This window comes from Argentina silus (assembly GCF_951799395.1).
Source record: "Argentina silus genome assembly, chromosome: 13".
NCBI classification, from domain to species: domain Eukaryota; kingdom Metazoa; phylum Chordata; class Actinopteri; order Argentiniformes; family Argentinidae; genus Argentina; species Argentina silus.
In genome coordinates, this window is record NC_139667.1 from 18112749 (window position 1) to 18139091 (window position 26343).

General features: G+C 43.9%; 3 protein-coding genes across 3 annotated transcripts in view; 1 reads left to right on the forward strand and 2 right to left on the reverse strand.

The window, feature by feature from the left end:
* Positions 1–9603, forward strand: part of bach2a (BTB and CNC homology 1, basic leucine zipper transcription factor 2a) — a gene marked incomplete at its 5' end in the record, with an annotated part of 10623 nt that extends 1020 nt beyond the window's left edge. The window contains 4 exons of the mRNA XM_083684122.1: positions 4212–5041; positions 5147–5948; positions 8319–8525; positions 8830–9603. Of these exons, the coding sequence (XP_083540248.1) occupies positions 4212–5041; positions 5147–5948; positions 8319–8525; positions 8830–9309 (2319 nt within the window). The 3' untranslated portion in view covers positions 9310–9603. The remainder of the gene's footprint in view (positions 1–4211; positions 5042–5146; positions 5949–8318; positions 8526–8829) is intronic.
* A 3033-nt stretch (positions 9604–12636) lies between these two features.
* gja10a (gap junction protein alpha 10 a) lies at positions 12637–14893 on the reverse strand (the record flags this gene model as incomplete). Its single annotated transcript, XM_083684188.1, has 2 exons — positions 12637–12675; positions 13424–14893. The coding sequence occupies 2 exons, from the start codon at positions 14891–14893 to the stop codon at positions 12637–12639; spliced, it is 1509 nt and encodes a 502-aa protein (XP_083540314.1).
* Positions 14894–18234: 3341 nt separating this feature from the next.
* Positions 18235–25322, reverse strand: ankrd6a (ankyrin repeat domain 6a; the record flags this gene model as incomplete). Its single annotated transcript, XM_083684123.1, has 15 exons — positions 18235–18420; positions 18660–19033; positions 19511–19802; positions 20050–20163; positions 20247–20407; positions 20806–20980; positions 21237–21296; positions 22042–22212; positions 22426–22509; positions 22766–22843; positions 23075–23173; positions 23430–23528; positions 23858–23956; positions 24230–24328; positions 25179–25322. 15 exons carry the CDS (start codon positions 25320–25322, stop codon positions 18235–18237), a joined length of 2235 nt encoding a protein of 744 aa, XP_083540249.1.
* Positions 25323–26343: the final 1021 nt, after the last annotated feature.

The window sequence follows — 26343 nt, forward strand, 5'->3', positions numbered from 1 at the left end:
GAGCATTTTTCACAGTGAAGAAGGAAGTGTGTCTCTGTCTCTACCTCCCCTGTCATACAGTGACCACATAGATGTTCCTCTTTGGGTAGCCACGTCTTTTTGTGTCTTCTTGTCTCTATTGCCAGGATCTGTCTCTGCTTTGTATCTCTGACAGATTTTTCCAATATTCTAAATATAATTCTTTTGATTGATTCCTGATTTGGTTCACTCTGATCTGTTGTTTGGAAGCAGTGTTGGTGTGACCCTGGTTTGTTAGCTTCGACACCAGCTGACTGAGGGGCCTCACATGGTTTTGACTATACAAAAAGGTTTTGGGGGGAAAAAACTACGGAGCTACTAAAGGACCAAAACTAAAGGAGCTTTAGGGAGGAGTGAGCTTCCCATTTTCAAATGAGCTACTGCCTGGTTTGTTTACATCCATTAGCACCGCCTAGCACATACATCAATGACTAACATGCGTCTTAACTTAGACGCGTCTCCGTGGCTGGCTGGGAGACGCAACACACCATGGGCGTTGTAGGATTTCATCATTCAGACATATTACTTCCTGGTCCAATAAAAGGCTGTTTTTGCGCGTATTTGCGCGTATTTGCGCAATTTTCTTTTTATATTTTCTGGCTATTTAGACAACAGAGACCACTTATAACTTGATGACCATTGGTGAAATGTTCTTTTAAGCATATACAGACCTGAGACTTGACAAAGATTCCCCATGTTCACTACCTGGTCAGGGTAGTGAACATGTTTGAAACTACTGTTTCAATCAGTAGTAATGGGGCTAAGGTATAAGGAAGGCTGTCCAAACATGTGGTTATTACCCTCTGGGTCTGTGTATTCAGGTTCAGTACCTGTTCTAGAATTGAAATCCCCACACAGAAGCACATTGAAATAGGTTTGTTTCTGTATGGAGATTGTCATAGAACCGATCATCATAATAGTCTCTCCCTTCCTCCACTACTCCTCCCCTCTCTCTCTCCCTCCATTACTCTACCTCTCTCTCTCTCCACTACTCTGCCTCTCTCTCTCTCCCTCTACTACTCCCCCCCCCTCTCTCTCTCTCTCCCTCTACTACTCCCCCCCCCTCTCTCTCTCTCTCCCTCTACTACTCCCCCCCCCTCTCTCTCTCTCTCCCTCTACTACTCCCCCCCCCCCTCTCTCTCTCTCTCCCTCTACTACTCCCCCCCCCCTCTCTCTCTCTCTCTCCCTCTACTACTCCCCCCCCTCTCTCTCTCTCTCTCTCCCTGTGCTCCCTCTATCTCCTGGCCTCATTAGGAGGGCTGGTACTGTAGTAACATTAAAGACTTCTCTCCAGCCTGGCCTCGCTCTGTGCACTCATGAAGATATGCTACTGCAGGCGCAGGAGAGAGGCAGCTGCTGATGCTAGCTGAAAATGCCCCCCCCCCCCCACACACACACACACACACACACATGCGCGCACACAGACACACATACACACACACCACTCAGCACACTAACAGCTCTCTAACCCCCATCCCCCTTCCCCTCCCCCCAGCCATGTGCACAGACACCCACAGAGAAGTACACAGAGACGCACCATACACACACACACAGACACAGACACACACACACACACACACACACACACACACACACACACACACCAGCCCTGATTCTGGCTATGAGCTACTATAAGCGAAGATGGGGAACAGAGGAGATAGGAGGGGGCAAAGAAAGGAGGAAATAGACAGAGAATGGGGGACAAGGACAGACATCGTATTTAAAGACAGGATGACTTTCACCTTCAGAGACGAACCCCCAGGCACTGGCTGGGATGATGGTGGGGTAGTGGGTGGATGTGGGGGGTGGATGTATAATGTGACTAAGTCAGAGTGTTCCCTTTCTTTGTGTCGGAATGGGTACAGCTTACTGAGTGTGTTTATGTGTGAGCTGTCTGTTTTCTCAACTGATAAGACAGCAGGGTTGGGGTCAATTTGAATTTTTGGAATTTCAGTAATATGGAAACATTTTAAAAAGCTTCTCATTTTGAGTTTATTGAAAATCTTTTAAAAATAGATTTGCATTTGCATACTGTATATTGAATTGTAAATTCAATGTACTGTACCTGAATTGGTTGAATTGAAATTCAACCCACAGCAACCCAGTAAGATAGCCCACATCAGATATCAATACGTTTACAAAAATACATTAAGAAATTAAAAAATATGAAATTGTGATGTTGTGATGAAAGGAAATTGACCATACACTGTTATGTCTCTATTTAGTAACTTGCAATACCAAGAAACAATTCAATGTTACTACTGTACCTACCATGTATCTGTACAGTGCAATTTAATGCAATTAGTGCTGAGGCCATACAAACTTGATTCATTGTTCAATAGATTTAATTTTGAGAAAGGGCAATTCCATGGTAACAGAATGAGGCTCGGACTCGATTCTTCACTTTTAAACATATGCCAAACAAAAACCCTTGATAGAAAAGTTTAACAGTGTGCAGATTCAATGTTTGTTAATGGAATGACCATAACATCTCCTTGGGCTTTTTATGTAATCATGTTCCCTGAAATATGTGCTCCAAATTAAGATTTAAATATGTCTGCAGAAAGAGTGGAGTGTCAGCTACAGTATCATATGTTACCATGAGTCTGAAAATATCTATTTTGGTTGTTACAGTAAGTGAGGTGGATTTACGTCCAATAACAGAATGATGGTAACAGAATGACTGCATGGGTCCCCTACAGAAATGCATAACTTGAATGTTATTCTTTAAATGATGATTAATAGGGACACAAAGGTAGACATATACAAAATACACTCTCATTAAGGTAATAATGTATTCTTTTATCAACTTATATATAACATTAAAATGACATTTGTGTCTTTATTGGAGCATGAGGATGTTGTGCTTGGTGAGGAAGTTGATGCAATGCGGAGCTTGGTGAGGATGTTGATGCAGTGGTTTGTAACTACTACTGTATGATTTCCTACTGTTTTTCGGCTGTCCCTGTAGTAGAACCATTTTGGAACCCTTTTAAGGTCCATGCAGAACCCTTTTGTGCTCCACATAGAACCCTCTGTGAAAAGGGTTCTACATGGAACCCAAAAGGGTTCTTAAAGGGTTCTCCCATATCAATACAACCTGTACAATAAGTGGATGCAGCCAATTCAATTTCAGAAATTCTGCTACCGTTTTGATTTGGTCATTCTGTTACCGATTTGGTTTGAATCACTTATTAATTCAATATCAGTAAAACCAGTAGTAGTATTTGGTAGGCCTACCTATATTTCTTACTCTCGTTAACTTTCATTATCCAGGCTCCTCATGAGGGAGAGAAATTTGAAAATATATTTTCTTATCTGGGTTTTTGACACAGAATGAGCCAGAGACTGGGCAATTATTCTTAAACTTACAGAATTTAGACTCTTAACTTTCATTTGACACCCAATTTGATATGCTCTAATGAATTTCACATGGGTCCTTTTACACAGAACTGCCAATAAGTCATTGGTGTTTTGTTTATGGACAGGTGAAACAGTTGTTATTATCTCATTATGCTATTTATAAGTCATATTTCTCAGAAATCCAGGGGTAGGCCTACTGTATACAGTGTACATTCTTTACTGGGAAAATGACAGACTGTGGCTTTAATGAAAATGCTGCTATTTAAACATTGGCCATGTTTGACCTGAAACCTATAAAGCATAATCAATTGTAGCCTAATGATTAAATAACTTGCACTTTCTAAAATACAACGCTTCCCCTTTAAGACCTCAGTCAGACCTCAGCCAGCCAGTGTCAATCTTGCTTTGAACAGCACACTGTGGATTTCACGTTTCAACTGCTTTGCTGCTAGTCGTGCCAATGTCATGTGCCGAAGCAGTGAGCATTACAAATTTGTGGCTGATATCTGATAAAAATAATAAAAAATCTCTAATTTCATTTGGAGGCCATATGCTATCGCCTACTTCGCCCATGCTTCTTTTTTCTTTCTTTCTTAAACAAAAAAAAGAAAGTGAAGCAGGGCATCCGTTAAACAGTTTGTATGGCCTAAGTCTAAAACATTTTGAAACATTTTATAAAATAAAAAAGGTGCTATGTTGATAAAGTTCATTATTAGAATATAAAATAAAAGTCTAACATCCATTTATCTGTTCCTCTCTCTCTCCTCTCTCCTCTCTTCTCTCTTCTTTCATTCATTCTCTCCTCTCTTTCTTTCCTCTCTCCATCTCAGGTCACAGCCAGAGGGTTTGCCCCGCTACTCCAGTTTGCCTACACAGCCAAGCTGGTCCTGAGCAGGGACAACATCCACGAGGTCATCCTCTGTGCCGACTTTCTGGGTGTACACAACCTGGAGGACTCCTGCTTCCGCTTTCTCACAGCCCAGCTCCATTCCGACACACAAAACAGCAGCAACGGCTTCACCGTCGGACGTAAACAGTCGCAGGATGATGACATCATCACTGAGGATGGTGATGATGGCGGGAGATTATCGCACACCCCCAAGGTGACATCGTCATCCGTGGCTTTGTCAGCAGCAACGACGACCACGACCAGGCGGCGGCCCAATCACGCCATCCTCACGCCGCTGACCCCGGACCTCCCGCGATGCCCGAAATACAGGAAGTACCAACGGGCCTGCGGCCAGCACAACGGGGAGAACGACAGTGACAATGTCACTTCCGCCTGCCATAACTCGGCCTCGGCCTCCCCCGGCCCTCTCACTGAAGAAACCAGCAGCACCCACAAGGGAGGGGGGCGACAAGAATCCCCTCTCACCCCCTCCCGGATCAAAGTGGAGCCCCCTTCTGGCGGCGAGGGAGAAGGCGGTGAATCTAGCCCCCCGGGTATGTTCTCCTCTGAGGACAGCCAGGATGTGTTGGAGATGGAGCTGGACCTGGAGGGGGGGCCAGAGGGCTCTGAGCTTCCCCCCAGTCGAGGCTCCCCCGCCTCCTGTCTGCGCTCCTATCTCCAGGGGGGTAGCCTGGAACTCAGCAGCAGCAGCAGCCTGCCCACTGCTCCTTCGAGTACCGCCATCCAGCAGCTACTGACCAACAGACTCTTGCACAGGGACAGGGACAGGGACAGGGACAGGGATAGGGAGAGAGGGGAGAGGGACAGAGAGGACAACAGGGGGACATCTCAGGGGGAATACCAAAAGGACCTCAGGACTGGTATTACTGGGACAGTGGCCTCATCTTCTGTCACTGAGGTAGACGGGAACACGGGCAGGCCGGCGTCAAGGTCTACTTCCTGTGACGGCGCAGCCACACAGGAAGTGGAGCTGGACCGCCGCAGCAGCGTCATCTTCTCCTCAGGAGCGCCGTCCCACTCCTCCTACACGGAAGTCCGTAAATCCCTGGAGAGGGATCTGTCGGAGTATGCCCCCAAAGAGCTGTGGACGGGCTCAAGCCAATCTCTCCCCAGTCGCTCCCAGACGTACTCCCCCCTTTCCTCCTCCTCTACCACCCCCTCCTCCACCACCCCCGCTGCGCCCCCTGCTCCCCAGGACCTGACCCCCCCGCCATCCTGCGTCCGGCCACGGCCCACCACTAGCTGCCCCGTGCCCATCAAGATCTCCCCCCGCTCCCCCCCTCCTCCCCTACCTCTGGAGCCCCGCACCCGCACCTCCAGCTCCTGTTCCTCCTTCTCCTATCTGGAGGAGAGCGGAGGCAGCGGTGGGTCTCCCTCCAGCTTGCCACAGTTTGAGTTCTCCTCCTCCCCATGCTCGGGCTCCGTGTCTGGGCTAGCTCGTTGTCTGGTGGGGGTGGGGGTTGGCGACCAGAGGGAGCATGGTAGTAGCATTGGTGGTGGTGTTGATGGGGGTAGTGTGGTAGGGGAGGCCATATTCTCTCAGGGCCGAGCCAAGATCAAGTGCGAGCGGGTGTACGGGGCCAACTCCAGCGACGAGTCGGGGTCCTTCTCGGAGGGAGACAGCGAGGGTGGACCACCGGGAGAGCCAGGCCCCGAGGTTAGTATCAACTTTATATCAACTTATATATCAGCACCTTTCATGTTGCAGCCCAAAGTACAGATTGCAAACCACAACAACAGAAACCATGTGAGCTTCCAAATAGTGAAAGTAAAGTAATAATTAGAAACATCCAAACATAACAAAATCTGGTACAGAGTCAATGATTGTAAATAAAGACAGGTCATATAGTTATTATTGGCAGAAAGATGAGTCATATGGTTAATGATATGATGATTTGTTGATACTGCAAAGTATCTGAACAAATATTTATATACACTCCTCTTTATGAGATGACAAAGGCACGCAGAGGAGACAATACTGGTTGACTGACAAACAATCAGACATTACAAATGCTACAATGTTCTTTGACAAGAGTAGTTGAAGGAGAGAGTATTCAGTGAGGTTTCTGTTATACACGTCTAAAGCATGGAGTCACGGCCCATCCTTACACAATCTACGTAAAGTCTCCTAGGATAAGACCTTGATTTTTCGCACACCGCCGACACGCAGGGACCTTATGGTTGCCATGGCGATGTTTAAGCACATTCGCTCTTTCTCTCTCTCTTGCTGTGTAGAGGGAATGTAGATGATTCCTCCTCTGTTACACTGTAGGATGTACCCTGCCATTCAACCTAGCTTGTACACACACACACACACACACACACACACACACACACACACACACACACACACGCACACAGGCACACAAACATACACGTACACACTCACACACACACACACACACACACACACACACAAACATACACGTACACACACACACACACACACACACACACACACACACACACACACACACACACACACTCTTTTAGCTCTGTTGTATTTGCATCCTCCTAGTACGAATGATGAGTCAGTGACGGAATGAATATGAGTAGGGAAGACATTTATGCAACACAATGTCTGGTGAAAATAAACCAATAATGACACATTGAGCGACCGTTCAATTCTGTTTTTGGTGAATGGAAAAAGAGATGGTTATGCGCTGTCAGACACAATTTAGCTGTCTTTAAAATACAGGTTAACAAAATATATTTATGCTTTATTTTTCTCATCTATGGAAAAGGGAGGTCATGTGTGCGTGCGTGTGTGTGAGCAAGTGTGCGTGCGTCTATGCCTGTGTCTGTGCCTGTGTGTGTGCATGTGCATGTGTATGTGTGTGAGTGGTCCATCTGCCCATCCCAGTTCTTTGCACTGACACACTTGGCTCACAGAAAGCGAACACACACCCCAGGATCCACAGTGGCCAGGTGGAAGGTGCCTTGTCCGTGTACCTTCCACCATCTGGCAAACTCCCTACGGTTCAGACCCTTCTAACTGGGACACCACCACCAGGCGAGCCCCTGCTTGAGAGGGTTGGAGAATAGGGCCCTAGAGCCAGCAATGGACCATAACACACGGGCACACACACACACACACGCACAAACACACACAAACACACCAGCTCGACAGCCGCCCACACAGATGAGGCCTACTTCTGCTGGCCCACTCGCACAGAGTAATGAACTCAGTGGAGGGATAGTTATAAATGGAAAGAGAAACCAGAACAAGAGAGAGAGAGAAAAAGAGAGAGAGAGAGAAGGGGGTAAAGGGGCTGAAAGAGGGGGGAGAGGGACGATTTACGACTGTGTCTGAAGCTCACTCTGTCATCCTAATCTTATTATGGGTCTGGAGTGAGTTGGAGAGCTAAATATAGATGTCTATCTAACATAGAGAGAGAGGGGGGGGGGGAGAGAGAGAGGGGGGGGGGAGAGAGAGAGAGAGAGAGAGAGAGAGAGAGAGAGAGAGAGAGAGAGAGAGAGAGAGAGAGAGAGAGAGAAAGAAGGCCCTCCAAGGTCACAGCTGAAAAAAAGCCCTCTCTCTCCTCTATTCTCACTGAGACACATGGAATGGCCTTGATATACAGTAACACTGGAACTATTACTTAAAGCCAGGTATAATGCAGTTTGATGCACAGACATACTTAATTGACAACATTATTAAAAGCAATTTTGATTCTCACAGGAAAGCACACAATAAAACAGCGTAGGGGCTTTATGTGAGGCGTTACCAAAACATATGTATGTACTGTATACTGTCACTTCTGCAGCATTTGTGTGTTTTATTTGTTCAGCTCATTACCTTGCTTTTGTAACCTGTTGATCTTTTCATTTGTTCCTTCATTCATGTGCTGAACAATTGTTTTAAGTTGGTGGGGATCTGTATGTGACACAAAGAAAGGAATGGTGGTGTATTATGTTTGGAAACAAATCTGAAAGGCTGGATTATAGTGCCACCTAATGGACTGATATAACCCTTCTCATAGAGAGATACTAGAATATCATCCCTGATTAACTTTTTTTCTTGCAGGTCGCACTCCCCTTCCCCGTGGACCAGATCACCAATCTTCCACGCAACGACTTTCAGATCATGATAAAGATGCACAAACTGTCCACGGAGCAGCTGGAGTTCATCCACGACATCCGGCGGCGGAGCAAGAACCGCATCGCTGCCCAACGCTGCCGCAAGAGGAAGCTGGACTGCATCCAGAACCTGGAGTGTGAGATCCGCAAGCTGGTATGCCGTCACGGTCAAATAGCACTATATATCAGCGTACTCATAGATTTTGTCTTGTTGTTGCGTTTCTATGTGTAAGCATATATATATAAAAGCATCTGCTAAATTACCATATTATTATTACAACATGGCAGACATTTATGGCAGAAAGAAAATGTATTGACTATTTAGTATTTCTGCAAGTGATATTGACTTTTTTATTTAAACTTGGACAAAGCTTTCTGCACATTATTATGTATTTCATGTGTTTTTGAGCAGGTGTTTGTATACAATATTTATGAGCGTGTGTATGTTTCCCGTGCAGGTGTGTGAGAAGGAGAAGCTGCTAAGTGAAAGAAACCAGCTGAAGCTGTGTATGGGTGAGCTGTGGCAGAATCTATCCTACCTCTCCCAGGAGGTATCTAAGGAATTGCAGGTGATCCAGGACAAGCCTCACCCTGCTCACCACATGCACCCGCGGGACCGGAGCAGGGATCCCACTGCTACCACCAACGCTATCTCAATTAGCGCCAGCATCGACCTCACCTCCAACCCTGGCTCACCCACCTCCGAAGGTAGCTTTGTTAAATCGCCATGCCTCTCTGAGAGTGAGCCTCAGTGCCCCACTCCAAGTGGTCTGGACTTTGGGCACAGGGGGCAGGGCAGTGGGGTGGAGGACCCAGAGTCTTCCCTTGAACCTGGATCCTCTCTAGGTGTGTGTAGCCCCACAGTATCAGTGGATTTCTGTCAGGAGATGACGGAGAAATGCACAACAGAAGAACAGCCTCGACAAGACTGTACTTAGCAGCTATTAAAAACGTTTTTTTTTTTTTTTTTATTATTATGACACACGTCTCTACCTTGATGTAATGTTTGAAGTACATTTGTAAACTATGTTTTTGTAAATGTTGACACTACAGTTGTCTTATCAGCAATACTGTTCAACAGGTATTTTCTGAGATATCAAACTCTTACGGTTACAACAAACAGCACTGGCAGCTTCCTCTTTCTCTCTCTATCTTGCTCTCTCTCTACCTCTCTCTCTCAATCTCTCTCTTTCTCTCTCTCTCTCTCTCTCTCTCTCTCTCTCTCTCTCCCTCCCTCCCTCTCATCATGGGAGGCTAATCTCAGGAATTCTTCTGAATGTTCAATAATGTCTCATTTTTTTGGCTACACTTTATTCTGCTGTCTGTTACTGCATTTACCTGGTATTTACTTGGTAAATTACATTGTAAAACAGTACATACCTCATAGCTGATTAAAAAGTACATTTAGGTTTTGTTTGGATTCACTTAAACAAGCAACACGATACCACTTGGTACCAGGTAGTTAGTTACCAATAAGGTTGAATTTGTTGAAGAAAGTACAATTTTTACCATATAATTTCCTAATGAATACCAGGTAATAAGACTGTAAAATAAAGAATCGCCAGTTACTTTGTTGAAAAGATGTTAATCTGAACAGAGTTCTGTACAGCAGACAGTAGAAGGAACTCTCATATGCAAAGTTTCCCTCATATCATATCTCACCTACTTTCTGCCGTTTAAACTATACATTCCTCTTTTGCCTTTTACACATCTTTGGTGAACGAAAGAGAGAATTACAGGAATGGACACACTGTAGCTAAAAACTGGAATTTGAATAAATTAAAACCGCCATATACCTCCAAGAGGTTACATTTTAATTGAATCTAACTTTTGCAAATGTGTAGACATAGGCACTTAGAAATTAAAACTCTGAAGTACTCAGCTACTCAATTTAGATTTAAATAATGTCTAAGACTACCTAATATTAGCCAACCATATTGCTCTTTTTTGGGACGGGAATTTATTGTCCCTCATGTGGTGAAAATGTAGTATTTCGTGAAGAGGTGTTTTACCCTACTGTTAGTGCGAGCCAAATTTTGGATATTCTATCGAAATTGGGATATGAGTGTAAGACACCACATACTCTGTCTTGTTAGATAATCCATGTATTTTTTTAATATAAGAGTTCAATTTATCCTCTCAGCTTGTTCAGTATTCCTGATGGTGTATTATCAAGATAAATGTTCAAAACCAGAGAGAGATGCATAGATAGTAGTTGGTTGATGGTAAAATGCCAAATTCTTCAGTTATGGAAGTTTTTTCTGTAGCATGTGTCAGGGTTAGCTTTAGTGGTATCTTTGTTGTTTTTCTATCACCCATGTGCACTATGAACATTTGAGTGTAATGTCTGAGAATAACGGTTTTACATCCTTTTACATATTTTTACATATTTTTACTTTACTTTTAGTTTCTTTCCACTGTATACAGAACCAATGACACAGCTCCACAGAATGTACTTTTACTCAGAGTACACTGAATACACTGATCATGTTGATGAAAATCGTTATGAACATGTTATTTATTTTAACAAGGATGTTAAGTGGTGAGGGGTAGGTGGGGGGGGGGGGGGGGGGATTTTGAAGGAAGGCCTACGCCCTTCCTAGCATTGATTTTGTGATTTTCAATCATTGTGGTTTTTACTGACAATAGGATGAAAAACGTGTGTTTTTTGTTTTATGATTCACAATGTCCTTATTGATATAAATTACAAGATGATTTAAAATGAGGCAAAAGTATGTTTACAAAATTCTGTGTTACATGTTTGTGTTTTTTAAGGAATTTTCCATGAAACGAGACTCATTTGGATTGATAAGTTAGATTTTTTGAACTGTTTTTAAAACTGAACATGAAATTGTAAGTGAATAATGTGATTTTAAACTTACACGTTTTGACAAATGCAGCTCCAATTCTTGCCTTAGAGGTTTCAGAGGCCAAAAGTCATGAGAAAGGGAACTGAAGGTCAGACTCGACCAAAGCTGCAATACGGTCAAACCAGCACTGCACAGAAAAATAACTTCAAGCCTGTGGCCACATAAAATTCATGATTATTTCAAATTAAACGTCTTTGATGATGAAAACTGAAAAGATACTAAGCTCACTTTCCTCATAACTCAAACATGCATTTTATGTGAGCAACAATGTTGTTATTTTGCAGTGCGGGTAAGCCGCAGTGCATGTTTGATTGAATCCCAGCCTGAGTGTATGCAGAGGTTATGCCTCATATAAACATTATGGACTCTCACACTTATCTACCTGTACAATTCAGCATACCTCTCATTTTGGGTCAAGGACTGTACTATAGCGTACGTTGTATGTGGTGTTATTTCTATCTTTTACACAAGCAGTGGTTATTATCGTATTTGTAGATTTTGGTGAGCCATTTTTTATGTGTCATTTGAGTACCTGCAAGACCATTGTTATTTGCAGTTCCAGCTATTTCGGTTTTCCCTTTTTATCTTTTCAATGTTCAAATTGCCTGAGTTCATAACATTGTAAATATTGTGTAACTGTTGTATTTTTTGTTCATTTGATATGCAAATGTTTTGAAATATCTTTTTGTCAAGACACAATTTCTGTTTATGAAAATAAAACAAATAGCATGTGCCAATTCTTTTTTTGTGTGATTTTTGTTCAAGAGACCTCTTTTTGACCTAACCTAAAATGATACTATTCTTAAAATGATAACCATCAAATGACATGAAATGATGTGCTGTTTTTGTAAATAAGTATTTAATTTGAATAAAATGTCATGAATTCAGATTGTATATCAAACTACAAACACTCTCAGATTCCATAGCATAATACAGTCTCTCTTAAAATACAAGTATGAATCTTTGACTTACAAAAATGCTATATATAAGTTTATAAAAGTGTATGTTATGTACAGTATAAGCATATAAAGGGGGATTTCGTTCCACTATATGGTCTTCACCAACATTTATTAAATGTCATCACAATGGCAAATGACAGTTCACTTCTCACACACGTTCCACTTGAAGTGCACAATCCTTTTCCCTTTCTCCCACAATCTTTCACAAAAAAGGTCCTTCATATTAGAATGTGGGCATTTTAAGGTACTTCGAATCAGTACATTGGGGAAACAGCACAATATTGGCCTATGCCCAAATATGGCATGATTGTTAGAAGCTGTTTTTGGCCAAATTTGAGATCAATGCTGGGCGCTGTATCATTGATATCTCCAATGTGTTGTTTCATCCTGTAGGCCACTCCTGAATCCTGGTATTATTATCAGTCCTCTTCAGTTCTCACTTTTTCATGATAGAGGAGAGGTCCATGAACACACTCTGGAAGAGAGAAACATTTAGAGTGAGGTTAGAGTATCTGTAGCAAATACATGTGAGACATTTGTTATACAAATTATTTACAGATATACTGTATGCCTTGACATGTGGTGCACTTTTAATTATTTCAATTATGTTGTTAGCACTGCAGAATTTCTAATTTAACTATTGCTAAAGGTAAAATTACCCCCATCGAATTTGACATCAATTTATGCACATCTCTGTATGCTGTATTATACTTGTGTTTCAGGAAGAAGTTTTTATAAGGCATCCTGTGTTCTCGATTGCAACTTTCAGGGTAAAATCTGTAATTACAACAACATCGATATAGCCTCAATGCTGTTGGGTTCATCTCTGTCTACATCTGTAATGATTTAATGTCAGTGAACACGCTGAAGCTTCTCTCTCTCTCTCTCTCTCTCTCTCTCTATATATATATATATATCTCTTCCTATCTATCCTCTTTCTCTCTCTCTCTCTCTCTGTCTCTCTCTGTCTGTCTGTCTGTCTGTCTGTCTGTCTGTCTGTCTGTCTCCCCCTACCACCCCTGCTAACATATTGAGTTGATGTTTATCAAGTTTCATAAACTTAAACATGATTTCTCTCTCTCACTCTCTGCATACCTCCCTCCCTATCTAACACTTCATCAGGTCATGCTTGTATTTGAGCAGCTCACATGACTAGAGGGGACGAGTGAGGGGCCTCTCTAAATGACAAGGTCGGAGGCTGCCCGTCTCTTGGCTCTACTTGCCATTGACATCCTCCGTCCACCAGGGGGCGGCATCATGGGCATATCCCCCTTGCCCAGGGAGCCGAGCTCGGACTCAGAGCTCCGTGCAGAGTCGCTGCTTTGACCACTGATGGTGGACATGCTTTCAGAGGGCATCCGGGCCATGAAGCTGGCCTTCCTGGGGTTGGGGAATAAGAAGTCGCTCCCTAGCGAGTCCTTCCTCTCCTCTTCCTCCAGGTCCCTGATAGCCAGGCTGGGTTTGTGGTACGTCGCCATCGTGTTAGCGACTGACACTGGCACCTCCATATGGTTGGGTTGGTAGTTTTCTTGTAGGTGAGAGTTGGGGTCTTCATGATGAACATTGATCCTGGACCCGTTGGAATGAGCTCCTCCGTAGGCTGGAGGGTGCTGGTGGTGGTGGTCCCCAAGGGTGGTGATAGTGGTGGTGGTGTGGGTCTCTGGAGCCTCCTGGAGATGGAGAGCCTGGATGGCACAGCCTTGGTTGGGCCTCAGCTGCTGCAGCCTGGGTTGGGAGCCAGTGCAGTTGGCTAGGGACTGCCCTGGAACTACACTGTTGTTCCTGGGCACCTCGTGGTTGTAGTGGGGAGGCAAGTCCATCTCCTCTTCAGGAATGACCTGGAAGATGGTCTGAGTCAGCGGCCCGTTGTGCGACAGGTTCCTCATCACACACAGATGCTGTATGGTAGGCTTCTTCTTGGGCTTGTACATCATACTGTCCTCGTCCACGTAATTCTGTCCGTTCAACGTCTGTTTGATTTTCCGCACGCCCAGGTGGGATATCTCCATGAGGTTGAGGAAGAGAGAGACCCCGGCGATGACGATCATGAAGACCATGAAAACGGTCTTCTCCGTAGGCCTGGAGACGTAGCAGTCCACGCTGTTGGGGCAGGGCAGCCTCTCACACTTGTACAGGGGCTCCAGCCCGATGCCGTAGAGGATGTACTGGCCTAGGATGAAGCCCACCTCCACCACTGAGCGTGTTAGGATATGGATGACGTACGTCCGAAGCAGGGACCCCCTTAGGGGTGCCTTCTTCACCCTTCGCTGTTCCTCAATCTTCCGCAGCTCTCTCTCGATGCGCCGGTGCTCCTCCACCATTGCTGCCTCCGTCTCACCCAGCATGGCCCTCAGCTGCGCCTTCCTCCGGTGCCTTTCTTTCTCCAGCGCTCGGAGACGGTAGAGCGCATGACCCATGTAGACCAGCGACGGCGAGGACACAAAGATAACCTGGAGAACCCAGAAGCGGATGAGGGAGATGGGGAAGGCCTGGTCATAGCAGACGGTCTTGCATCCAGGCTGGTCAGTGTTGCAGACAAACTCAATCTGCTCGTCCACCCACACGTCCTCGGCCGCCACCCCCAGGACGAGCATGCGGAAGATGAAGAGGATGGTGAGCCAGATCTTCCCCACAATGGTGGAGTGGACATGGACCTCTTCTAAGATGCTACCTAGCAGATTCCAGTCCCCCATGGTCAGACGACTGGCTCTGGCTGGCTGGCTGGCAGGCTAGCTCCTCACCGACCACTCACTGCCACATGTCCATAGGCTACAGGGAGAGAAAGGCCAGGAGGGTTTCCATCAAACAGGCTTTTCAACAAATAGGCATACGTAGCTGGTGATGGTTATTCTTTATATTTCATAACTGGAGTAAAAGGAATTTTTACTCCAGTTTACAATGGAAGTAAAATACAATGTTTACAATGAGAGTGTCATGACCACTCTTGGTTACATAATCAAAGTATTTTGTTTTCCTCTCCTATTACTTTTTTTGCCATGAGATGTTACTATGTTAGAGAATGGTTTACATCTCACTATCATTATGTATCAATGAAACACAATACACCAAATAAGCCATGGTAGAATGTCACAAAGAAAACAACAACAACAACAACAACAACAGCACTTACATGCCAATGGTACGCGTGATTTCCTTGCTCCTCGATGAAAATGACCATATTTACAAGAAACGTCCCGCAAAATATCACATGCCGGTTGGTTATGGTTACCCCATGGAGTTTGGAATTTCTAATCCCACTGCGCCAGTCCCGAAAGAGCATCCCCCACTCTCTCTCTGTCTCTTTCTGTCCCAATGTCCACCACAGTGTGAGGCGAGTGTTCTCCTGTGCTGTTGCATGCGGCGGAGTTCACAGGATGTGATCATTGATCTGCCACCGACGGGACAATGCCCCATGGCACATCTTGCCAGGCAATTGTCGAGCGCCGCACCGCCCTCTACTCCCCTACCCCCTCCCGCACCAACAGTGCCAACCCAAACGAGTGCCCTCTAACCCAATCAATACCACACTCACTGGCAGGGAGGGAGAGGATATACGTATACAGTATGTGTATTGTTATTCTTTCCCATAATGTGTCCCTTTGGCGCCCTTTAGTTATATGAGTGACCTTTATATTTGATTAATGTGATGTAGAATCTATAATGCCAGACACCACCAGTTCAATGAGTCATGTCTGATTTCATAGTTTGCTGCATGGGAGAACTATTGTCTTCTGTGTGTGTCTGTGTGTCTGTGTGTGTGTGTGTGTGTGTGTGTGTGTGTGTGTGTGTGTGTGTGTGTGTGTGTGTGTGTGTGAGAGAGAGAGAGAGAGAGAGAGAGACAGAGACAGCAGCTGACTGACTGTTTTCCTGCCAAAAGGGTGCTTCATGGTGCAAAAGATACCCAGCCTATCCATCACACTGTGTAGTACCCAAGCCACTGTAACTATAGATGTACGTCACAATGAGCAAGAATAGTCTTTTGAGTTGTTGTATGATGATCTCCATTTCATTTCATTTCGAATGCATATTGGTAATGTCACATGCAGTGTGTGGGGTACGCCAATTCTGTACTGTGAAAAGCCTGTGTTAATTAAATCACGTTATAAAAAAACCTAAAAAAAACACCACGACATGCTTCGGTGGACCTAAAAGAGCAAACGATCACATACCCTTTGTTGAGGAGTTGTGTAAAGCAATCCTATACAATCAGTCGCCACAAACCCCCCATATCCACCGCAGTAATTAAGTAATAGTACATAATAGTAGTTCAATCGAGTTGGGTTTGCTGCATAAAAAGACTACCCAAGCCTCCGGGGTTTTAATTAGGTTTCCATCGCCCACTGACAGAGTCAATGGCGGATTGATTTGATTTTCCCTTGCAGAAGCTTCAGCGGCAAATGCCAGATGTCACACCAGGGACATTGTATTGCATAACGGGTTCAACCAGTGCTTAGCCTTCTGAACGTGTGTGTGTGCGTGTGTGTGTGTGTGTGAGAGAGAGAGAGAGAGGGGTTGGGACGAGGTAACTAGATATGTTGTCTATCTGTTGTTGCTGATGCCCATACCATACCTCAGTCCATACATTGTGATCTAATTACCCTACTCTACTGTGATTGGGGGAGGGGGAGAGACTGCCCATTCCTGGGGTCTTTTCCTGACTGAATGATGACAGATAGGCATTTAGACCTTTAGGTTTATTGTTCACTGTGCATGTTATTGATCAATGACAACAATGTCAATAACAAAGGCTACATTACTCATTCACTTTTAGGGCTAGGATTTTTATAATCAGGGATTTAGATGTGGCAATTTTGCTCATGAAATGCTGAAATGCACATTAAATATAACATAAACATATGACCTGGTTTCAAGGTCAAGGTTTTGGATGGTTTTACACGTATTGCATCATGCATGTCACAGTATACTATAGATATTACACATGTAGAACATCCCTACTAAGAACTGTTGGTGCCAATCAACATATGCTAGCGTATACAGTATTAACCCTTGATGAACTCCTCCATACTATGTTACTTTAGTGTACAACTTTTAGAAACGCAACTTCTGTAGTATGCTACTCATGCGCTCTGCTTGGACGCATGAGATGAGCCTCTGCAGACCTTTCATACAATATACTGTGCATATACTCACACAGATCCTACATTTACAGGAAAGACGCAGTTTGATGATGTCACCAGAATAAAACACATAAATCAAATGCTGAGGGATCTTTTATTTGTCACTGCTGTGTTGCCAGTGAAAATGTAAACCGTACCAAAAACATAGTTAAAAATAGTAGACCCAAATGTTGCTGCCATTACGAAGACATACCACATACGATATACACATACATTGATATCATACAATCCCTGATGATCTCCTGTCCTGTATAGGAGCTGCTCATTAATACTTGTACGTGACCACACGGGTGGTATAGAAAAGACGAATGATACGCCTGTAGATATGGATTAAGCCCTGCAATCAGTGGAAGTGGATCGATAAAGACAACTCTCGGTGCTCATACTGTATGACAGAGGAACATTGCACTGACCATTCACATTACTTTAATTACAGATCGACTCTGTTTCACACCTGTTCTTACTGTCGGTTCTACAAGGTTTAAAAAAGCAAATACAATAACATCAGAAAGAAAGAGAGAGCGAGAGAGAGAGAGAGAGAGAGAGAGAGGGAGAGAGAGAGAGAGAGAGAGAGAGAGAGGGAGAGAGAGAGAGAGAGAGAGAGAGAGAGGGAGAGAGAGAGAGAGAGAGAAAGAGAGGCTCCAATGTACACACTGGCATTAAATCGTTACAGATGTAGACAGATCATTATAGATCCATACCATACTGCATAGTTGTATCTAATTGGATACGTACTGGTACATGTGCTCTGACATGAGAGTCCAACAGCCTTCAGGACTCAATTTATACACAGTCTGTTTTTTTTTCTTCTTTTGCTTCGTGCCTGTGGATGGCAGGGGCTGTTCCCGTAGTAACTCTCCAAACTCGTGAGGTCAGTCCAGTCGGACGGGTTGGCATCAGCTCTCCTCGCTCTCATTGGTCCTGAGCTGCTCCAGCTCCTCTTCCAGGCTGGTGATTCGCTGCAGCAGCTCGACCCTGTCCTGCTGTGCCCTGAGTTCTGCCTGGCGCTTGGCCTCCTGGATCTTCCTCTCGTACCAGCACTCGAGCTGGCTGGACACCGTCTCGAAGAAGCACTGGGTCACCTGCGAGGGCAGGGGGCATGCCATAGGTTAAAAACATTTTACATTTTGCGCGCACACAATAAGTAATTTGGCATTTTTTAAATTTCAATATAATTCTTATTTTCTTATTTTCTTTCTTTCTATTTCTTTTAAGACCTAATTTAAGCCTTCCACCTCACCTAATGCCAACATGGAAGTATATCATACATTGCAATCTATGTAATATATACCCACAAGACAGAATACATTGAAATAGTCACCTCGATGGCATGTAGGTTTTGCCTCTCTTGGATGAACGTGGGTTCAGGTGGTCGGTCCATGAAAAGCTCCAGGGTCCCTGTCCCAGTGTTGGGCCCTCCCAGTGGGCCGCGAGTCCTGATCCGGTCCCGTAGGTGCTTCCTGTGGTGCCAGCCATAACCGTGGCCCCGGCTGTGGTCCCAGTCGCTTGGGTTGGACAGGCTACTACTGACACTGCTGGAGCAGCCCTCTCCGTTCTGCCCCAGAATGGCAGTGGCAATGTGATTCTTCTCCTGCAGTTCTGGATGCTTCCACTGGGGGTCAGCAGAGCTCATAAGCATCCCTGAGTGGTGGTTAGCAGAAGGCAGAGGAAACAGAGCTGTGTTCTGATAGCCATCTGAGTAAAGAAGATGGAGAAATGGATCAACCTCAGACACAAGTACAGCTTTCTCAGTTACTTACAGAAAATAAGGCGTGCGCAAGTCACACTTTCTCTTAAATCACAAAATTAGGTCCCCAGGACTTTTTTACATTTACTCAACACTCTGCCATGTCTAGAACACACACACACACACACACATACACACACACACACACACGCACTCGCACACACACACACACACACACACACACACACACACACACACACACACACACACACACACACACACACACACACACACACAGACACACACACGCACGCATACACACACAGACACAAACACACACACACACACACAAACACACACACACACACACACACACACACACACAGACACACACACACACACACACACACACACACACACACACACACACAGACACACACACACACACACACACACACCTACCTCAACCCCCCCACACAACGCACCTGGTGATCTGTCCAGCTTCACCGACACCTCCTCCATATCCGAGCTGAGCGGTGCATTGTGGGCCATGGAGGCGGGGCAAGGGAGCAGGTTAACATAGGTGGCCAGAGAGCTGCTGCTCTCCCCAGAGAAGACAGACAACAGGGGCCAGCACTCTGGGTCTCCGTCTGTCACTGACTGGTCCACAGAGGGGGAGGGGAGGAGTTTGTAGTACTGGGGATCAGCGGGGAGATGGAGGTCGACGTCCTGGATCTTCGACATGCACCACTTCTTCAGCGTGTGGCTCGTTGCTGCCTGCTTGAGGTGAGATAAGAGATTTGTCATGTTCAAAGAGGATGTGGGTTAAGATTGTTTCTGTTATTGTTTTTTTTTATGACCTACGATTTATTTGTACCAATATTCAGCTGCCACTATTCTGGAAGTGACACGTTTTAGTTGTCCTTGAACAGATACCATAACTAAACATGAGAGAGATTAATTTAAAGATGATGTATGTGTGTCCACATATATTGTATAAAGGCATAATTGTGACCTGTAATACCTGTCTCCTCTCAGCCTCCTCCCTCCCCTCTGTAGCCCTCTGGTCTATCCTGGACAGACAGTCCATCCTCTCTGCTGCGACTCTCTCCTGGTTCAGCATGTCTATCACTTTGATCTGGTCAAAAGAGAATTACAGTTTTTGTCGATTGCTTGAAACAGTATTTGAACTGGAACTGATGAACTGGGCCGTTTTCACACCTTACGGTCAAGGGCGGTACAGCTGCCGTACCAGGCGGTTATACAACCGGACAGGATACTCTTTATGGTGCACCTATAGAAGTTTGTGATGATCTGGGGGGCCATGCTGAATTTCCTCAGCCGCCTGAGGAAAAACAGGCACTGACGCACTGTCCTGATCGCTGTATCGTGTGGTGTGACCATGTTATGTCCTCAATGATGTGGACACCGAGGACACACTTACTCAATTGATGTAGAGAGTGTTGTGTTAACTGTTTTGCAAAAAGGTGTTTAACATTATGTGCATTTTATATGAAAGCAATGGGAAATGACAAACTGTTTTTCTGAAAATGTTACTGTTGTGCTCATATATATCATTTCTGTGGGCATGTGAACTTCAGTTTCATACAAGTGGTGTAAGCAATCAAGAAATACTGTAAGAATGTCAGTTAAAAGTTAAAATGCTTGATTTTAAAGGTGTAATCTGTATCTTTCATTTCAGTCTGAAGTGCTTGTTTGTAAACTGTGTGTGTGTGTGTGTGTGTGTGTGTGTGTGTGTGCATGTGTGTGTGTGCCTAACAAGGGCGAAAAGAGAGCCAGACCTGGTGTTTGCTCTTGCGGTCCATCCTTCCTAGCCTACAGTTCACCTGCTCCTGCACCGTCAGCATCTGTGACCTCATTTCCTCTTTGGTGGCCTTGAGCTGGCCCTCCAGCTTCTTAATCAGAGGCTTGCAGTGACAGCCATTGGCTGCGGCCTGAGGAAGTGACATCATCATCATCATTATCATTATCATCAACCTTTCCTGTCTTGATACATTTTTATAACATATCTTTATTTTCAGGCTGGCCTGAATGCTATAAATGTGCTTTAACTTGAAAAGCTAAAAAGACATGTCAACAGTAACCTATACCTGTGTGTATGTAACCTATAGCAGATGATATTTTCACTGTAGAGCAAGGGGTTCTTGATCTAGAGGGGTTGAATGAGTCATCAGGCAGCTATATAATAACCTGTCTGATGTTGCCTTCCTTGTCACGGTAGAGGGTGTAAAGCTGATAGGCTTTGTCGTCCTGGGGGGGCATGACTTCACAGTCATGGGGAGACAGTCTATTCCTCCTGTGGAATTCTGGGTGGCTGTTCTCTCTGCTTCTGGGGGAGCCCTCATCCAAAGCCTGAAACTTGCAAATAATTGCCTATTAATATTTACGAGAAATATTTGACAACTTACAGTATGATTTCACAGTATGATTTCAAATGCCTCCAATACTGTAGCATGCAATGAATGTTTCACACTTCCCATTTCAGTCTATGAAAATCATTGATTTCCAATATTTTATGCACATTGTCAGAGAGGTCATATGAGATATGAATTCAACAGGGTGCTCCTATCAGATTCCACACCACATCTGACCTCATTTCCTGTTTCCACTTCCTGACAACAACAACGACCCCACCCTGTGTCCCAATTCTCCATCTTTTTCCCTGAAAAGTACACTTGTCCTACATCGATTTAAAAGCGTAGTATTGGTGTAACTATGGTCTCTTATACCAATCCTTTGTTTTAAGATCCATGTGAGTTGCACACTTCAGGGAAAAGGATGGAGAATTGGTCAGTCAGAGAGTTCATTTGAGGTCAACACATTTTTTTGAAGGTTGTTAGTAGTAGCTAAAGTCAGTTGAAGTTAGTAGTGGCTATTTAAACAATTCTGAACCATGGATTAATTTTTTCTAGTTTTTCCTGGCCCATAGACTACTTTCTGGGTAAGGAACCATCTGACTCTAAGGTCTAAAATAGTGAACTATCCCATTAAGCACCTGTTCTCTTAGCTTCTTCCTTCTTCTTCTATGGTAAGGACTGGTTGGGGTCGATGCGGTCTGGTGGTGGTGGTTGTGGTGATGCTGATGCAGTGCGGTCCTTTTGACCGCTGCTCTGCTGATCACACGGTCACTACTGTGGGTGTCCTCAGCCAGAGATGCACCACTGTCCTGGTCGGGGATGACAGGGGTGGGATAATGATGTAACCTTCACTTCACCCTCTATCTTACAGGCAACACAACAGTGTTATAATGCTGACATAACAGATCTAATGAACAGACGTTGCAACTGAAGTCAGCTTATGATAAAAGACACAACCAGTGGCCAAATTCAGCCAAATTCAGCTAGGTAGTCATTATTACCTTATTTGGCAGTATTTCTACCCTGGTGACAGACTGGGTCCTGCGCTCGGCCTTCAGCCTGTCCCTCCTCTTCCTCACGGTTCTTCCTCGCATGAAGCGGTGGACCTGAACCGCAGTCAAAAGGCATGGAACCAAATAAAAAAGTACAGTTTCACATCCTCATAGTCCAACCAAGATAAATAGAAAACTGAGAACAAACTAAATCTCAGAATTAGATCCAGCCACTCCTAAGTTTATCGAAAGGTACATAGACCCATACAGTTATGATGCAATCATAGTGCATTACAATACATGTTATATGCATCTCTGACTGCATTCTAATGTCTTCTGCCATCTCAAAATGATCCTGCGTCATACTAACCTGAGGGGCTCTGGCAAGCAGGAGAGATACGTCTCTGTGGTTCCAGTCTCTGGCCTTGTCCAGGGCAGTCTTGCCTGCCTGTGAGCAATATCAAATGAATGTAGTGGAGGCAAAACAAACGTAAACACTGTTAACACACCTTTTTTGGGGGGTGATTAGCATTAACCCACTTTTTCCAAAAATGGGCAGAACTTGGCCTGCCGTACTGAATGCTAGCATTGAATACAGCATTTTGTTTTACAGTGACTAACTGGATGTGAAAATGAAAATTCCTCAAACACAATAAAATAAGGGAGCTCTTTGGCACACATTGTTTCTGGCGTTGCCGTCAGTCCCTGCCTCCAGTAGCAGCTGGACTGTCTTCTTGTGGTTGAGGGTAGCAGCAACATGGAGAGCCGTGTCGCCTACCTGGATGGTCAACATGGATGTACAGTTAGCATGTTTGTGCCACAGTAGCACACAGAAGAACACTACAGTGGGCTAAACCTGTGGTGCTGTGTGGCTAACTTCTGTAAGGTTGTGAGTTTGATCCCCGCTGAGGCGATACACAAACATGTATACACTCAATTGTAAGTCGCCTTGAATCAAAACGTCTGTTAAATGGTATATATTATCGTACCTACCAACCACCTGACTGTATGTGACAGGGCAATTATGGACATACCTGGTTTTTCTCTGTCACAGAGCACAACGCACCCAGGAGAATCTTTATCATAGCCAAGTGATTGTAGCGTGCTGCCATGTGCAGACATGTATCACCCCCCTGAAACCAAAATAGAGGGTCAACCTTTGTGTATGCAATATGGGGTAAAATTAATCAAAATGGATTGCAATATTTCAGACCTTCTGTCATTCATAAAATAGCAATTCAATGTCTGGAACAATGCTTGGTAAACAGTCCATTGTTACTATAATAGTATGATTTATTTAGATCCCCATTAGCTGATGCTGTAGAGACTAATCTTCCTGGAGTCCAACAACAACAACAACAATAACAACAACAACAGCATTACAATATGACAAAATGACTAGAAAAACAACCGAAAAGACAACCATAGTGACATAAAAGTATGAGCGATGTAATTGACCTACATTGTTCTTGGTGTCAGGTCTGGACCCTCCTAGCAACAGCACACGTGCACTCTGAGCATGTGCATTCTGACAGGCCAGGTGGAGAGCTGTGTTCCCCGCCTGAGAGAGGAGAGATACTAATCAATCATTCAAATGGAATCAGAGGCCATCCAAGATGTGCTTCCTTGTCAATAATTCAAATGTTATTATCATAGTGCTTTTTACAGACACTTGTCACAGGACAAATGTTATTCATGTTATGAAATAAACTATTTTCTGAGGGAGACCTGGTCAAGATAGAGACTTGATAGTCCATCCATGAGGGTTATACCCCATGTCATTTTACAAAAGAAATGTCTATAAAAAAAATAAAATAAAGTATATTAAAAGTACCTTGTTCCTTGTGGTTACATCCGCACCACCCTTGACCAACAGTTTGACACACTGACAGAAACCGTGCCACGATACCTCGTGCAGCGCAGTGTTACCATCCTAGCAGAAACATTGTATTTATTTAGTCGACAGGGACAGTACACATTAATTAACATTTCTGTTTACACATCAATGTTAATGTGTCAGAGTTAGCTACAAAGCTAATTTACATCTGTAACATTGACACATAAAGCTTTGTCATCAGAACCAACATACTGTCGGTCAAGAGATGCTACAGGATATTTGCATATTTTCAGCCACTACTTCTAAAATGAGCGCTCACAAGCCAAAAACTGGTCCCCTAAACAGAAAGAAATGATCAAGAAATGACCTGATTGGACAGAGAGGGGCACACCTCCCCACTACCGTGAGCAAAAGATTATTTTGCAAAAGTCGGTCGGCCTTAAACTAGACTGTGTCATCTAATGACATCAGAAATCGATTAACATTATATCATGAATCATACAGTCAACACTTCAAGATTCAAGATTCAAGATTCTTTATTTGTCACGTGCATACAAGTATACAGTGAAATGCAAAAGTGACAGTGCCACAGAGTAGTGCACAATACAATAAGTTTTAAAATACAATAAAATAAAAATAGAAGTACTAAAAAATATACAGTATGGACAGTATAAACAGAGAGTTAAGAATTATCTATAATAATCCTGTAGCATCTCTTTACGTTTTTCTAATATCATTCATATGCTTGGCTTATAGCATATACAAGTACTGTGGAGAGGCTATGTGGATAGTCATGCTGATATATCAATAAATGTATTTGAAAAGCTAAAAAAGACTATATTTTGCATACTCTCGTGCGTAATTTCTTTAATAACTCACCCCATCCACCACCAATGTATAGGACACCTACAATAATAGAGAGGTTGTGTGCGTGTGTGTCCCACACCTTGTCTTGCAGGTCGAGGGCGCAGCCCCCCTGGATGAGCGCTGCAATGGCCTCACTGTTGCCCACCATGGCAGCTCGGTGGAGGGCAGTCTGGTGACCCTGTGACAACTGCGGAGGGACATGGGCCACCCCTCTCTCACTCATCACTACTGTGACACAACACAACTGCAACACAACACATACAGTACAGTACACTAAATTCAACATAGGTAGGTGTGAGGAGCCAGGATTCAAGAGTCTGGGTCTCTAGGTTATTTTCCTGTGTGGAAGACATGCGCCTAAGCCCGCTAAGTAGTTGTTTGTAAGTAATTGTTATTATTATTAGGGACAGTGAGCTAATGCATGTTTTCAGGGTCGTAGGCAAGGTTATACTGTATATGGGTGAGTGCTTCTAAATCATCTCTGCTACACAAGCACATATTTCTCCTATGGTACTAAAATGGGACTGGTATAGACACTATAAACATGTAACTTTGCTTTCTGCAACGTATAATGTAAGAATTAGGTAATGAACAAAGAAGGACCTAAATTCTGGGATAGAAATTCTGGGATAGATAAACAATATTTTACATATCCAGAAAATACTAGTTTAGATTGAATATGACCCATAGTACTGTACAGTATGTATATCTGGATAAGAAAAATGTATCTGAATAACCAAAATATATCTTCAGATGAATAGTAGATTCAATTTATACATCATCCACATTGTCCTCATAGTGCATAAAAAATCTGGATAATGATAACAATATCTAACCCAGAATATTATATTACATGAAAATGGTGTATTGTCTTACATCATGCAGTTTTTTGTTCGCCTTCCTGCCAGTCTACAGGAGGATCAGTGCAATCCCAGAATGCCCCTTCTGTGGTACCAGGTGCAACAACACTCTATGTCCCTTCTGATGAAACACAGCCAGAAAAGAGCTACAAAATCAAAAAGGTCGGTAAAGGTAATTTCAAAATTCATGTTCATCAAAGTACATGACACATTTGTGCCTCCCATTTGTCTCTAAACAATTGCAAAGTCCTGAGTAACATGTAGTCATGTGTACCAAAATTGATATAGTGAACAAGTATGAACACTGCTACGCTGTAAGCTGTAAATACTCTCTTACCATAGCACTATAATCTGGTACCCTGGGATTGAGACCTAGTGTGTGTG